The sequence below is a fragment of the Xenopus tropicalis genome, chromosome 9 (assembly GCF_000004195.4).
Source record: "Xenopus tropicalis strain Nigerian chromosome 9, UCB_Xtro_10.0, whole genome shotgun sequence".
Classification (NCBI taxonomy): Eukaryota; Metazoa; Chordata; class Amphibia; order Anura; family Pipidae; genus Xenopus; species Xenopus tropicalis.
In genome coordinates this window covers 40,183,215-40,199,204 of record NC_030685.2, presented here as the reverse complement: position 1 = coordinate 40,199,204, position 15,990 = coordinate 40,183,215, and the positions used below count along the sequence as shown (strand labels likewise).

The 15,990-nt window shown below is 39.2% G+C and overlaps 1 protein-coding gene across 1 annotated transcript in view; it reads left to right on the top strand.

Moving 5' to 3' along the window:
* The window catches only part of kiaa0556 (protein KIAA0556 homolog), a 72,578-nt gene that overhangs the window by 35,185 nt on the left and 21,403 nt on the right, over positions 1–15,990 (top strand). Inside the window, exons 12-16 of the mRNA XM_002938284.5 lie at positions 4,681–4,774; positions 5,776–5,982; positions 9,106–9,243; positions 11,964–12,960; positions 15,134–15,856. Coding sequence (XP_002938330.1) covers positions 4,681–4,774; positions 5,776–5,982; positions 9,106–9,243; positions 11,964–12,960; positions 15,134–15,856 — 2,159 coding nt within the window. The remainder of the gene's footprint in view (positions 1–4,680; positions 4,775–5,775; positions 5,983–9,105; positions 9,244–11,963; positions 12,961–15,133; positions 15,857–15,990) is intronic.

Below are 15,990 nucleotides of genomic sequence, written 5' to 3'. Positions count from 1 at the left end.
GTGTAATATGCATCAGAATGTAACAATTAGCTCTGTAGCATCAACTTTTATGACATGTTAACTTAATTTTCTGATTGATGATTTGCGATGACCCATAAGCTTCTTAACACTGAGTATGTGAATGTCACTGACACTTCTAACAAAATCCAAGATGGTGACCCCTTGTTCACAACTTGAATCATTACTGTCTTAGAGATTATGAAACTTAAGGCTGTTGCAGTAAATTCTGCATTCATCTGTTTTAAGGGTCTAATTCAGTAGAGCAATGAACAAAGTGTCCACAGAGTTTACTCTCAAATGCAGATAGGGATTTATTAGGATCAGTCTGGGTACTTTGAATAATAGCGAGAAGGTTTTATCATTATGAGAGTGTTAAGCTATATAACTACAATTCAACCCCCCCTCAAAAAAATCTTTGGAGGGGCCTGGTGTGCACAGCAATGCCTATTCAGTCTCTCCCCCCACTACCTGCCTGCCAGCTGGCTTCCACCACTCCCCGCCCCTGCTGGTGCCATGCTCAGTAGAAGAGCGGCTCGGGTGGGGGGATTTTTGAAAAACTTTAGAAGAATCATGCCCCCACCCGGGTTCGGGCCTCCCCTGTGGCTGTAGGGTCTGTGTAACAATACCTGGTAGTCTAGTGGGACAACGGGGATGCCCGCCATCTTCTTTTAGGCACGCATGTGCGTCCGTCCCCCTTTTAACGTGCATGCACGATTGCCTTTTTTTTTCTCGGTGCGCTCAAGATGTCATTTTGGCGCCAGATTCAAATATTTAAAGCGATTTTTGCCGTGTGTTCATTGCCCAACGTAGGTCTACTTCCTTGTTAGTTCCTGGGTGCGTTCTATGTATTGTTTTGCTGTGTTCTGACTCCTGACTATTCCTGTTTTGCTTCCTGAACTGACCTTTGCCTGTTTTGACTATTCTTCTGGATTTCAACTTCGTACTGCGCTGCCTGATCGTTGCTGACCCCGGCCTGTCCTTGACTGCTCCGAAATTGTTCCCCTCTTCTTACTACACGTTTGGTTCCCTTACCTTCTCAGAACTCTCTCCTTGGGTCTCTGACAATAAGTCCTGGTGGCATCCGAGTAGCGAAGGGCTCCTCCCGACGTGAAAAGTGGCTGGTATAGGCAGAAGCGTGAGCCGAGACCGGACCCTTGGCGTCTGTTCTGAGTTCTGGGATACCAGTTGTGATAGTCTGCTTCCTCTGTAGTTACACCAGTAAGGTTGTGTCTTAAGTGCTGCTTGTGGATTATGCTTAGTTCTGACAAACATGGGTCATTGCCCTATTTAAATCACTGTGACCTATATATTTGGCTAGCAAGGAAGTTTTGAAGTAAGTGCTAGGGCTGTTCATCAGTGCTTGTACCTCTCATTTCAAGGTTGTGAACTACAAACTTGAGAGCTAGAAAAGGTGTCTGTTTGGAAGTAATTTTTAATGCTCCGTTGGTGGTATTATATATAGTGTATTGTATTACCCTGTTAAAAACTTAGTTTGCTATGGCACTAATCAATAAGAGATACATGCTTGATATTTCATAGTTTAAACAAAATTCTTCAGAACCATGCTTTCCTACTAAGAAGTCAATTTAGAATTTCCACACATTAATATATCACTAGATATGCCATTACTGGGATTATTATATGCAATATTATAATCAACCCCATGCTATATTACTGCTAGTTCTATATTCCTTCTATTCCTTTCATAGAGGTATGAAATCTGTTATCTGGAAAACCTTTACTCAGAAAGCTTCAAAATACAGTAATGCCATTTTCTGTAGCATCCAATTTAATTTTTAATTTTTAAAGTACAACATTAAACAAAGTAAAACGTAAGCCAATACAATGGAAGTACAACTGATCTGGCCATTTTTACTGCAGATATACAAAAGAGGGGATTGGATATTGCTTGCATATTTCCTTTTCATGTTTTATTCATAATTTATATCTGTGCTGTGCAAGTGCAAATGCAAATGATTATACAATTGTTAAGCCATCTTACTACATCAAGGTAAACCCCACACTATGATGAGGATCTGTCCAGTAGACCAATGGTTTGGTCAGGAGACACTTTTCCCAATAAATACTACCATGTAGGGAGGTGCATGCCTATCAAAATTTTGACCAAAGGTAAGTATTAGAACCACCATATACATATGTTCATAACTAAAAATGTACACAATTGCACAGTTACTATATAACTAATAAACAGTAAGGCACTGAATGTGCATGATCAATTCCATCTTCTGTACATTCTTCATTTTTGGAATAAGGGAATAGAAGTGTCCGCAAGCAGTAACTTGCCACTATCAAAGGGATCTTAGATGCACTTCCCTGACCTCATATCCACAAAACCCCAGACAGAAGCATTTTAGAGAATGAACCCAATACAGTGAAACCTCAATTTTACATACCCTGATTTCAAGTTTTTCCACTTATTACATTGGTTTTTTTTTTGTGGCCCCACCAATTAATACCGTATTTTTCGCCATATAAGACGCTCCGGAATATAAGATGCACCCAATTTTAAAGGAGAAGGAAAGGCTAAGTCACTTGGGGGTGCCAAAATGTTAGGCACCCCCAAGTGACTTAGAACGCCTACCTTGTACCCCGGGCTGGTGCCCCCGTACGGAGAGAACAGCACCAGCCCGGGGCAGCTGCTGGCGCTTCCTGCTTCCTCCTCGCTTGCGCGCGCATGTGCAGTAGAGTGAAAAGCCGAACTTAAACATTAAAGTCGGCTTTTCACTCTACTGCGCATGCGCCGACCCACAGATTTTGCCAGCAGCGCGCAAAGGAAGGAGGAAGTGGTGTCTACAGGTTCCCCGGGCTGGTGCTGTTTTCTCCTAACAGGGGCACCAGCCCGGGGTACAAGGTAGGTCATGTAAGTCACTTGGGGGTGCCTAACATTTTGGCACCCCCAAGTGACTTAGCCTTTCCTTCTCCTTTAAAGGACGAAAATCTAGAAAAAAAAGATTCTGAACTATATAATATACTAATTATCAAGTACCGGTACTTGCCATCCTGCTGTGTGCTGTGTTAATTTTTCCCCCTCTGTGGGCTGCAGCCCTGTCTGTCTCTGGGCTCGCACATGAGGCATGTGATTACTGCCTGGCTGCCCCAGCAGCAGCAGCAGGAGGAGGCTCCGGGATTTGCATGGGCTGAAGGCTGCTGATTATTTTTAGCTAGTGCGGCTCAGATCACGTTGCGCACACAGACAAGGGGACACTCACTCGGTACTGCGGACTGCCGCACAGACACAGCCGCTTCTGATCGGCATTGCAAGGGGAAGAGGACCCATGGTACGGACGTCCGGGGGCGGGGTGCGCAACGAGCGAAACAATTGGCCCTTGATGGTGCAGCGTCGCGGCACGCATTATGACATGCAGCGTAAGGTCGTCGGGGGGGGGCTGGGTGTGCGCAACAAGCGCATATTGCATATACATATACGGTATTCGCCGTATAAGACGCACCAACTTTTCCCCCCCAGTTTTGGGGAAGAAAAAGTGCGTCTTATACGGCGAAAAATAAGGTAATGTATTTCAGTAGGTGCTATTCCCTGATTTTACATAATGTTTTCCTGGATTTTACATAAAATAATTTATAATGTTCCCAAAAATGGCTGTTTGTCTTTTATGAATTTTATTATAAGTGAATTAAACAGATTTAAAATATTAACCATATGCATATTTGCCATGGTTCTGTCTGTAAATTGTGAATTCAAATGCCCCCCCCCCTCCTGGTTTAACTCATGTACATTTAAGTATTGACTTTTTTAATAAAATATATAACTTTGTATTGTCAACAGCAATATGGGACAGATCTAAAGCTGACCATACAAGTTGATCTATGACTACTATAGTCAAATGGGTTTGTAAACAAATAGATTGCAGATATTCTGCCCATGAAATCTAAAGTGGACTTAGTAGAATTAAGTCTAAAATAACTGGACTTTCGGAATTCCGTGAAAACATTTCACCACTCATCAGAGCAGCTTCTTCAGTTCAACTGATTTATAGGGAATTTCCTGGCAATTAAGCCCTAAGGGCAGTACAGTAACAGACATCCAATCACAATGGTCCTACTGAACTTAGGTTAGGTGAGTTAGGTTTTAGCCGGAAGTGTGAATTGTTGTAAAACTGCTAGAAGTAAAGATGTCAAAGTGGCATCGTACCACCGTACCAGTCTAACTGAAGAACAACTCAGATGGGTGGTGAAATGTTTTCAGGAAGACTCAGAGAGTCCAGTTGTTTTAGACTTAATTCTACTAGATGCTGTATATCATGGCCTGGATGAATGAGAATCTTCATAGACCTAAGGTGGGCTTGCTTAAAAAAAAACAGATGTTTGGATATGCATATTGCCGATCCATTGCAAAGAACTGCATCTATGGACTTGTGCTGTCTTTATCCAATCATTTTCAGCCAGTCCAATCAGTATCATGCCAAGACCAGATATCAGGTTAGATGACTTTTTGCCCCCATGTCTTGGCCATTAAACTGCAAATTCATTGGTTAAGTTGTCTGCTAATTTGAGTATATAATTATCGTAATTCCCCTTATGTTAAAACCTTGTTAAAGTTCATTTTGTGTGGTATATTGGCCATGCATACAGAACTTTTTAGCACACCCTTCATATAGTAGAATTTATTTGACCTGATATTTTTTTTTATTTCCCCTTTAGTCAACAGAAGAAATTGCTGAAAGTTCTTCAGGACATTGATAATGATTCATCTTCATACAGTAATTTAGAGGGAGAGCTGCTAAAATGGGATTCGGTAAGCAGGGTTAATTTTTTTGAGCAATATATCTTTATGCGTTAGAAATAAAAATATACTGTAGGTGAAGAAATCTCTGTCTACTACATAGAGGGTTTTCAAAACACTGGCCAAAAAGGAGCATCATTCAGTTTCTGTGTCTCAATGTGTGATTGGTATTCTGATCTTTTTAGCATAACTGCTGTAGATTAAACCACCTTAGTGATTAAGATGATACCAAACTCAAAATTTGCATGCCTGCTAGATAAGTAGATGTATTTTAATATACAAATCCTGATCATCTAAATGTTGAGATACAGAGATGTCCAATAGTGCTATAACATATAACATAAGAAATCCCTACGCGTTTCGACCACCACGTGATCTTCATCAGGGCACAAAACAAAATAAAAATAGGCGCTGCTGTTTGATTTTGGAATGTTATAAATATTTTTTGATTTTTTTTTTAAGAGTGTGCATTCTTTTTTCTGCATTTTGTATACTAGTAACTAGGGGACTTTTCTTTGGTGGCCCCCCTAAGAATAGCACCTCGCTGCACTTGTCTAAATGTGTGCGCTTTCGATTTCTCTTTTGAGCTTTACTATGCCATCCGTTTACCTCAAAATCACACACCTGTCATCTGACCAATAAAGTTATGATTTTCCAAAGAATCTGGGAATTTTGTGGATGCACTCCCTACATCCTTTAATCTTAACCCTTACCAGGCCCTGTTTCCGATTTACTTTGATTCTGTAAGATTATGTTTTTGTTTTTCTAACTTATTAAATGTGCAGAGTTTGAAGCCCCTATAAAAGGCATTTTTACCAGGTATGATTTTGAGCCATGCAGACTGTGTCACAACAAATTCACAGCTTATATTGCAAACTGATAATTTAGTAACTGGAATTTCCTTAGTAATGTTTATATTTATATCTTGGATCTTTATAATCCAGGATTTTTACCAGTTAGATTTAGCACTGCTTTACTTTTAGGTGCTTATGATAATTATTTATACATTTTAGGTCTATGTGGAGCCAGCAGTAAAAGATGCAATCTATGTTACAGTAGAAATTCTGTCTAACTGGGGAAATCAGTATTTCATTGGTATAACAGAAATTCAGTTTTTTGACCTGAAGAATGAAGAAATCTATGTTTCACCTCATGATGTAGACATTAGAAACATGGATGTACCTGGAGATCCTACCTGCTTAGTCAACGGTAAAACTCTGGTAAGCTCTAAATAAATTCTTAAATATAGAGAAATTTGAGCCAGTTACTTTACTTTTAGAAGGCCTGAAATTGAACATATAAAGGTTGATTTTAAGAAGACTCTTTATAATGTGCATTGTTACCTTTCACCCTGGAACAATATACTGAACATGAGATTCACCCTAAGTTTAAATGAAACCACAAGCTGCAGCATAGGAACCCAGAATTGTGAAAAGCGAGGGGCTAGAAGCACAGTACTGCTGTTTATGGAAAGTGGTGTAGCAGTCCTTATCCTTATTACAAATATTCATAATTTCATGTAAGCCTTAATTTTCTTTGTACTTTTGTACAATGTACGTTTGTCTTCATGCAGCTTTTAAACACATTTTCTTGTGTTAAAATTAAAGGGGTAGTTCACTTTGTATCTATAATAAAAATGTGAGACTTAGGGGTAGATTTATCAAAATGAGAGTTTAGTGCTTAATACATAGAAACTCACCCATGTTCTATTCATCCCTATGGGGTTTTTAGAAGCCTTTTTATCAAATGGTGAGTTCTAACTTTCACAAGTTGATAAATACACTCCTAAAAATCCCACAGGAATGAATAGAATGTGGGTGAGGTTTTATTTATTAAGCTCTAAAATTGTATTTTGATAAATCTGCCCCTAAGAATAGTTGTCTTAGACAAGCTGGCCTTTAGTTTTTCTGGTTTTTAAGTCATATCTTTTTGTTTGCTAGTTGTAGAACTGAAGCAAACACTAAATTGTATGAAAGTCTTAAATGGGTGGTTTAAACTTGAACTTTTGGCTCATTATTAGCAACTTTTCATTTAATATTTAATTTTTATTTCTCATTGTTTTTTAATTATTTGCCTTTTTCTTCTGACTCTTTCCAAAAAAACGAATTCTCTGTGAGGCAACTTCTTATTACTTATCTTTCTATTCAGCCCCTCCCCTGTTTATATTCCAGTCTCCCATTCAAACCACAGCGTGGAAGCTAAGGTAATTTGGATCCCAACATGCTGAAATTCCAAACTGCTGAACAAAAAGCTAAATAATTAAAAAATCGCAGAGCATAAAAAGTAAAGACCAGTTTAAAATTGTCTCAGAATGTCAAGCTATGTCTTACTTAAAGTTAAAGTGAACAAGCCCTTTAAAGATTAATAGAAAATGATCTGAGCTGGAAAATAAGTCAATAGAATAAATATACTGTTAAATTTAAAGATTAATCTGCTTTCTGGTTGCTGGCATGCAGTTGGTTGGTCTGGCCAGGGAGACCCATCAAATTAAAAAGAGCCAGTTGCATTAACTCTGGTTAGGGCTATAGGGTTTTCATTTAAGGGCAGTGCTGTTTAGCAATTTGTGTTTCATGAAGGGTATTAGTAGTCCCATGATCCATATAAAAGTACTTGGCCTTCGGCCTTGTAGCTTAAGGGCTCTGGCACACGGGGAGATTAGTCGCCCGCGGCAAAACTCCCTGTTCGCGGGCGACTAATCTCCCCGAGTTGCCTTCCCCCTGCCATCCCACCGGCGAACATGTAAGTCGCCAGCGGGATGGCAGACGCGGCGGGGTGATTTCGGGAAATCGGCGAAAAAGACTCGCGAGTCTTTTTCGCCGATTTGCGCGAAATCGCGGCGCCGGCGAACATGTAAGTCGCCAGCGGGACGGCAGACGCGGCGGGTGAGTCTTTTTCGGCGATTTGCGCAAAATCGCGCCGCCGCGTCTGCCATCCCGCCGGCGACTTACATGTTCGCCGGTGGGATGGCAGGGGGAAGGCAACTCGGGGAGATTAGTCGCCCGCGAACAGGGGGTTTTGCCGCGGGCGACTAATCTCCCCGTGTGCTAGAGCCCTAAAAGGGATATTGGGCCCGATTCACTAAAGTCCGAAATAAGGAGTGCTATTTATAGCATGCGTTAAAAATCTTATCACTTCTTATTTTTCACTCGATTCACTAAAAGGACACTTGTCATAATTAAGAAGCGATGTTCTTGGCGTTATTTATCTTACGATGACATATTTTCAAGCAATATATTACGCAGTGCACAAGATATTACGCACGTAACCATTACTTTCTGAAAACCACCATTTCCCTGAAAACTGGAGGATGCATCACTCTAGGGCCAACATATACTTGAAAAAATATGACTGCAAACTCCATGTTGTGTTGCCAATAGCTCACGAACTGCAATTTTCTTTAAGTACCGCCTGCCCCAAGTAGGTTTAATATTCACACAGATTAACATGATATTTTGCACGTTTAACGCTTCATATGTGTTTGTGAATCATGCGTTAGTACTATTTCTATTCGTTTTGCGTTTTTTTTGTGCATGCGATATGCAGATTAACACATGCGAAATGACTTTGATGAATCGGTACTTAATTATCGCATGTTTTTTAATGAAAAAAACTACGCGATAAGATTATTGACCTTTAGTGAATCGGCCCCTATAACGCTTATTGCATAGTTTTTTTCATTAAAATATGTCATCGTAAGATAAATAACGCCAAGAACATCGCTTCTTAATTATGACAAGTGTCCTTTTAGTGAATCGAGCGAAAAATAAGAAGTGATAACATTTTTAACGCATGCTATAAATAGCACTCCTTATTTCGGACTTTAGTGAATCGGGCCCATTGTCTTGATTTTTATGGTGTACTTTTTATTTCCAAATGACACTGTTTACATAGCAAATAATTCACTCTACCGTTTAAAGGAGTGAGCCAGCGCTACACATTAGAACCGCTTTCTGATAACGTTCAGAAAGTTGCAGTTGGAGGTTGAAAGTTGCATGGTAGTTGCAGAGACAATTTTCTGCTACTTCCATGTAACTGTAGAAGTCCCAAGCCTGACTTAGATTTCTTACTATTGAGAGCTAGTCTGATATCTACTCTAAGCTGCTATCTTTCTCCCTTTTCATTGTTCTGCTGATTGGCTGCTACTAAAATGCCATCTGGATGATTCTTGAACAAAAAGTTAAATAACATAAAAATCACGAATAATAAAAAATGACAACCAACTGCAGATTATCTCATAATTGCATTCTACAACATACTAAAAGTTAATTTAAAAGAGAACAACCAACCCCTTTAAGTTGTTCTGGAAAAAAAAAAATCATTCATTTACTATTTTTTTTATATAGACCACAAAGGAACATTTCATGTGGACTTGTCCTTTCCACCCTCCTGTGCAGTTGTACTTTATTATTCGCAATGCTACTAAGTCTGCTGACTTTGACATAAGCAAGTTGAAGATTTGGAATTATAATAAGGCACTCAGCGTGAGTAGTTTATCCATTTATATGCTGGTCTACCCATATTTTTATGTAAACCTTGTGATAGCAAAACTAACTTTACTAACTTTATATTAATTATATAAATCTTGTTTCCTTCAGACTTTGAATTCCCAATAATAGCAAGTAGGCAGGCACAATTTTGTGGACACTGTTATTGAGGCAAGCTTTCCACCATTCCAAAATCTTGTTTATACATCATTAGTGGGAACCTGATGGCCAGGCGCTGTCTATGCAATTATACATGGTCAAGTAGAGGGGAAATGAGAGGATTGCAGTGGCAAAATGGAAAGTAAAAGTAACTGCCTGTGTTACCTCTGTGGCTGAAGCATAGAGGCGGGGCAGACAATATATGATTGACGACTGAGCTTTCTAAATACATTTATAATAGGTATGGTGAATGAAAGAATTTGGGTTTCATGTTTAATTTGAAAAAGACTTATACATACATACATTATAAGACTTATATTATACACATTCTGCAGGTCACATTTTATAGAACTCACACGTGCATCAGGTTATCATTGGCACAGTGGCTATAGAAATGCAATGCCAAGAAAACCCCTCCAGGTTGGATCTTTGGGCATATTTTGCAGTCACTACACCTCAAGGTGCTTTGGAACTTGGAACAGTATTTTTCCCTGTCTGGCAATAATACAAGGTATTACAAGGTATCCATCGGTGTTGGACTGGCCCACCAGGATACCAGAAAAACTCCCAGTGGGCCCTCTTGCTTCTATTTGCTGGAGTTGGACTGGTCCATCGGGATACCAGAAAATCTTCTGGTGGCTTGCTTCATGGTCATTCCCTATTCCTGTATGAGAACAAAGAGGAGCAAAGAGACTAGGATAATAAAGAGATTAAATGAGCAAAGAAGGAATTATAGTTTAGAGAGTGGGTCCATGGTTCAAGGTTTTCTGGTGGTCCCCTGGCATCTCAGTCTGACAATAATACAGTGGTGCTACCCAGCACTCTAGAAACATCATATACTATTATATGCCAGTGCTTAGTCAAAAGCTGTTTTAAAGAAGACATTGATTACAAAAAGTTGTAATAAGTGTAATATCTTGGGTTCCCTTAAGGTGGCCACACGTGGAGATTTTCGATCTTTTGTGCGACCATCGTATCCACCCTCCACAGATGTTCAGGGCTGAATCGTCAGATATGGAGGTAGAAACAAAAGGATGTCTACCTCCTTCTGCCGATTCAGCCCTGAAGGTAGATTTTGCTCAGGCACCTTCAATGGTGCCCGATCGGCGAGTCAACCGATATCCACAGCCTTTTGCGATATCGGTCGCCTTGCCATACACGCACCGAATATCGTGCAAAACAATGTACACCACATTGGCACAAGCACATAAATATCAGTCCCGAATGCTGTAGAATTTTTGTGTATTCGATATTGCAATTTGATCTTTGCACAGGATGTATTTGCAAGTCTCACATCTTTTGCTGTTGCAGGGAAATGTACCTGCTTTATTTGTTTGGGGAAGAGCACTTCTAACAATCATTTTCCTCAGACTCTACCGTTTAAAAGAGTGAGCCAGCGCTACACATTAGAAATGCTTTCTGATAACGTTCAGAAAGTTGCAGTTGGAGGTTGAAAGTTGCATGGAAGTTGCGGAAACAATTTTCTGCTACTTCCATGTAACTGGAGAAGTCCCAAGCCTGACTTGGATTTCTTACTATTGAGAGCTAGTCTGATATCTACTCTAAGCTGCTATCTTTCTCCCTTTTCATTGTTCTGCTGATTGGCTGCTACTAACAATCTAACAATCATTTTCCTCAGACTGGGAGGTTGTCTATAAGACAGAAGAGGTAGTTCAGGCAATATCTCCTTTAGTCTGGTATCTGTATGGAACATGGGCTGCAGGTCCCTGGCTATTTTTCTTATAATGTTTAGCAGTGGGTTGTAGGTGACTACAATTGGTACCCTGTCGACTTCTGTTTTTGTTTTGTTTGTATTACAAGAGTGTGTCTCTGGGTATTTGAGTTGCTCTTACACAAAAAGTCTACAGCATTCGGTACTGCTATTCATGTGCTGTCTCCAATGTGGTGTACTTGATCATATGTACTAAGTGCCCTACAGGAGGAATGTACATTGGAGAAACAGGGCAAAAACTACGCACAAGGATGAACCATCACAGACATAAGATTAAGACCAAAGCGTGTGATACACCAGTGGGAGAACACTTTTGCAATCAGGACCACAGACTTCAGGACATGAAGGTGTTATTTCTAAAAGGGAATTTTGAAACTGAAAGGAAAAGGAAGATCTATGAAATCAAATGTATGGAGTTATTCAACACATTAAGACAGGGCCTTAATTTGGGGTCAGGTTTCAGGTCACACTATCTGACCTGACTGAATCAACCCATCCTAATAAACATTAATTACTTTTATTATCTTCACTAGTTATCTCTATCTATCTGTAACTTCCTAATTTATTGCTCGTGAACACTTCTCTCTGATCTAACAGTATATATGTTGTGCCATTCCAGTTTTCATTTGTATTTTGCCTGGCGAAGGGGCCTTAGAGCTCCGAAAGCTTGCAATGTATTTTTATTGTTCGACAATATAGGTATCATTTCTACAATACTCTTGTATTTGTGAGTTTTTTTAATTAATATTTAGTTAGGTCTTTATATGCAGTCTACACTTATTTTAATAATATGTTAAAAATATTTTGTTTATATTTCCCTTATCAGGATCTTAATATTGGTGCAAAGCATGTCAAAATATACAAAGATGAAACCCTTGTGTTTGATGGACCTTTAGATAAAGGCAGCGGAAACCAAGAATTTGATTATAGTAACACTATTGATCTGCAAACTGGTCAGATAAAAAGCTCATCATTTCTTCCTGTATATGCCAACAGCAATGGAAACCATTCTTTTGGTGTCTCCAATAATATAGAACTCAAGCCTAAGTGTGGTGGTCTAGTTGATACTTCACACCAGCTGTCCAGTATCTTGATTGAAGGGCCTAACCAAGCAAAAACTGGTGAACAGAAAGAATTACATTTTGAAAATAGTATCTCTAAAGATTTAACAACTTTGCATGATATTGCACTGGGCATCAGTTTCCAGCAGCTACCCTTAACCAGTTCTTTAATAAATTGTCAGGAAGATATTGTACAAGATGAAATATGGAGTAAAATTAACTACAGTAAAGAGGATCTTTGTAATATCAATCAAAGTAAAGATTTGAGCACTGTGACAGCTAAACAACAAATGGTCAGTGCAACCATCGCTGCATCAAATGATCCTCCTCTTTGCCCACAGCATAATGATGAGCTGACTATAAAGGAGCAACTGCAAAGAATAACAGGAAGAAAAGTGTGTGAATCCTTGAATAGATTTCCTCCTTGGTTGTCATCTTCCAATTTTCAGCAAGAGAGTTATGATGAAGCAACAAAGAATAATTGTAATGCTTCTTCTGGTAACTTTACTAACAAAAGATCTGACCATAATATAAACCAGTTTTTAGAGGACTATGTTACAAGTTATAAGAGAGATTCAAATAAAAACTCTAAAAATGGAAACCAAAACAAAATGTTATGCTCATCTTCAAAGATGGAAAATGAAGATGATTTGGAAAACTTCAGTAACCAAAACTCTTGTAATCCTGATCGTCCAGTTAGTGGTAGAAGAAAAACTGTGCACATGCAAGATAAAAGTGAAAGAACAAGTTTTCATAAAACAAGTAAGTTCTGCTAGATGAATTACTACAGTAGATGGCAGGTAGATACCATATAGATAGATTCTTGATTTTCCATTCTCTTTAGAAACTAAATTCTGTTCCTCTGATAAGCTCTTATGTCTGTGCCTTGTCTGCCACTGATGTGCTTCCTACAGAAGTTATGTAAGAATAAGGGAATCTTAGCATATTTTCCCTTTATTACATAGTAACATAATAACATAGTAAGTTGGGTTGAAAAAAGACATACGCCCATCACGTTCAACCAAAATGACTAGAGGAAGCCAAAAAACCCCATCTGAAGCCTCTCTAATTTGCCGCAGAGGGGAAAAAATTCCTTCCTGACTCTAAGATGGCAATCGGATCAGTCCCTGGATCAACTTGTACTAAGAGCTATCTCCCATAACCCTGTATTCCCTCACTTGCTAAGAAGCCATCCAACCCCTTCTTAAAGCTATATAATGTATCAGCCAGCACGACTGATTCAGGGAGGGAATTCCACAACTTCACAGCTCTCACAGTAAAAAATCCTTTCCGAATATTTAAATGGAACCTCCCTTCTTCTAAACGGAGTGGGTGCCCTTGTGTCTGTTGGAAGGACCTACTGGTAAATAAAACATTAGAAAGGTTATTATATGATCCCCATATATATTTATACATAGTTATCATGTCACCTCTTAAGCACCTCTTCTCCAGTGTAAACAGACCCAACTTGGCCAGTCTTTCTTCATAACTGAGACTTTCCATACCCTTAACCAGCTTAGTTGCCCTTCTCTGGACCCTCTCTAACTCAATAATGTCCCGTTTGAGCACTGGAGACCAGAACTGAACAGCATATTCTAGATGGGGCCTTACCAGCGCTTTGTAAAGGGAAAGAATAACCCCTACTCCCGTGAATCTATACCCCTTTTAATACAGCTCAAAACCTGGTTTGCCCTTGCAGCTGCTGCCTGGCATTGCTTGCTACAGTCAAGTTTATTATCTACAAGGGCTCCAAGGTCCTTCTCCATTACCTATTCTTAATGCTTGTTCTTTGCTTTTGCAGTACCTGCCTAATTTCTAAATGTTGATACTGGGTAAGGTGTAGCATACAGTTCTGACTGGATGTTTATTTGGTATCTCAATTCATTGTCTATTTGTTTCTTGACTGACATTTTTTCATGAGTCTTTGTTGACACTGCAGGTATTCCCAGAGTAATGATTTGTAATGATTTTGTTGCAAGGTATATTTGCTTAAAAACCAAATTAAAGGACACGTAAAGCCTACATTTTCCTACCATGTATATAATATGGGCACATCTCCCCTACCCAAACCACACCATTTGTATTGCATATATCCCTTCCGTTCACCAGCACCATCATGTTTTCCTAAAATAAATAGCAGCTTTCATTTTTACACATCTTCAGTGAAGATGCAAACAGCACCTGTGCACTTTAAAGAATGGAGCATTACACAGGAAAAACTTTGAAATTCTGCTTAGATTGAGCACTGTAATGGTTAAGCTGAGCTTCGGAGAGGAGGTTGAGAAAAAAACATGTCTCTCCAGCAGAGTGTACAGCTAAAGCAGGGTTTCTATGGAAACCAGCATAGCCATCTCTTCATTGGCTGATAGACTGGAGGGTGTGTTTGGTGAACTGAGTTGAGAAGAACTAAGCATGCTCATTAAGTCAAGAGCCAGAGTCAATACCTAAGAGAGGGGGTCGAGTGGGTTAGAGAAGGAGAAGAAATCCCAAATGAATAAGGGGATGTCACAGCTTTACTATTAACCTTTGAACAACAAGAGTGGCAGGTATTGAAAGATTACATTTTTTGTGGGGGGGGAGTTACATGTCCTTTAATGCTTGTGCTAAACAGAAGTATGTTTGGGGCCTACTTCACTAAGAAAGATTTGTGGGTTAGGAATAGATTTAATAAGACAGAAAGTTCTGTGAACCTAACTGAAGAAATTGAACCATTAAGTTATGAGAAAGGCTCTTAAAGCTGTGGCTTTTTTGTGCAAAGATGAGTTTGCAATGAGACATCATGACTTTACAAATACTCTAAAGAATATTCTCTCTCTGAGAAAATGTTTCCTGTATTGCATAATATAAAAGAAATAGGAGCATGAATTTTGCTCTATGTTTACCTATATAATAATACATAGAGACACCGTTAAAATTAAATATTTTATCATTTTAGTTAATCAAGTGAATACTGAGAATATAAGACCAAGATGGCAAAATGATCAAGAAAATAATCTGATGGAATCGTGGACTTCCTTAATACAATTTAATAAGTCTCACCGTGGTAGAATTTCCAATCTAGAATTTGAAGGAGATATTTTTGATGAGTTTCTACAGCAACAGAAGGCTGGAAAACATTATGATGCAACAAAGAATGGTTCTTCACTGGCACGACCAAAAGGAGCAACTGAAATCAACCTAGAATTTGAGAAAGAGGAAGGAAGTAACTTTGAAATACCAGTATTGCCATATGGACAACATCTGTGCATTAAAATAGTAACTACTTGGGGAGACAGACACTATATTGGTCTTAATGGGATTGAAATTTTTGCTTCTACTGGCAAACCTGTTGAAATATCCAGAATCAGAGCAGATCCTCCTGACATAAATATTTTACCAGCATATGGCAAAGATCCTAGGGTTGTAACAAATCTTATTGATGGCATTAATAGGACACAGGATGATATGCATCTTTGGCTGGCACCTTTCACTCCTGGAAAGTTACATTTCCTCAACCTGGACTTTGCAGACCCTTGTAGGGTGGCTATGATTAGAATATGGAATTATAATAAATCAAGAATTCATTCGTTCCGTGGTGTAAAGCAGGTTGAAATACTTTTAGATAATGAATTAATATTTAAAGGAGAAATTGCCAAGGCTTCAGGCACATTATCTGGAGGTAATACTTCTAGTTGTTAGTATGTATGGCATGCAAATACATTATGTTTAGTTTGCTCTAGACCAGTGCTGTCCAACTGGCGGCCCGCGGGCCGCATGCAGCCCTCGACCCCCCTCTGTGTGGCCCCCCACCTG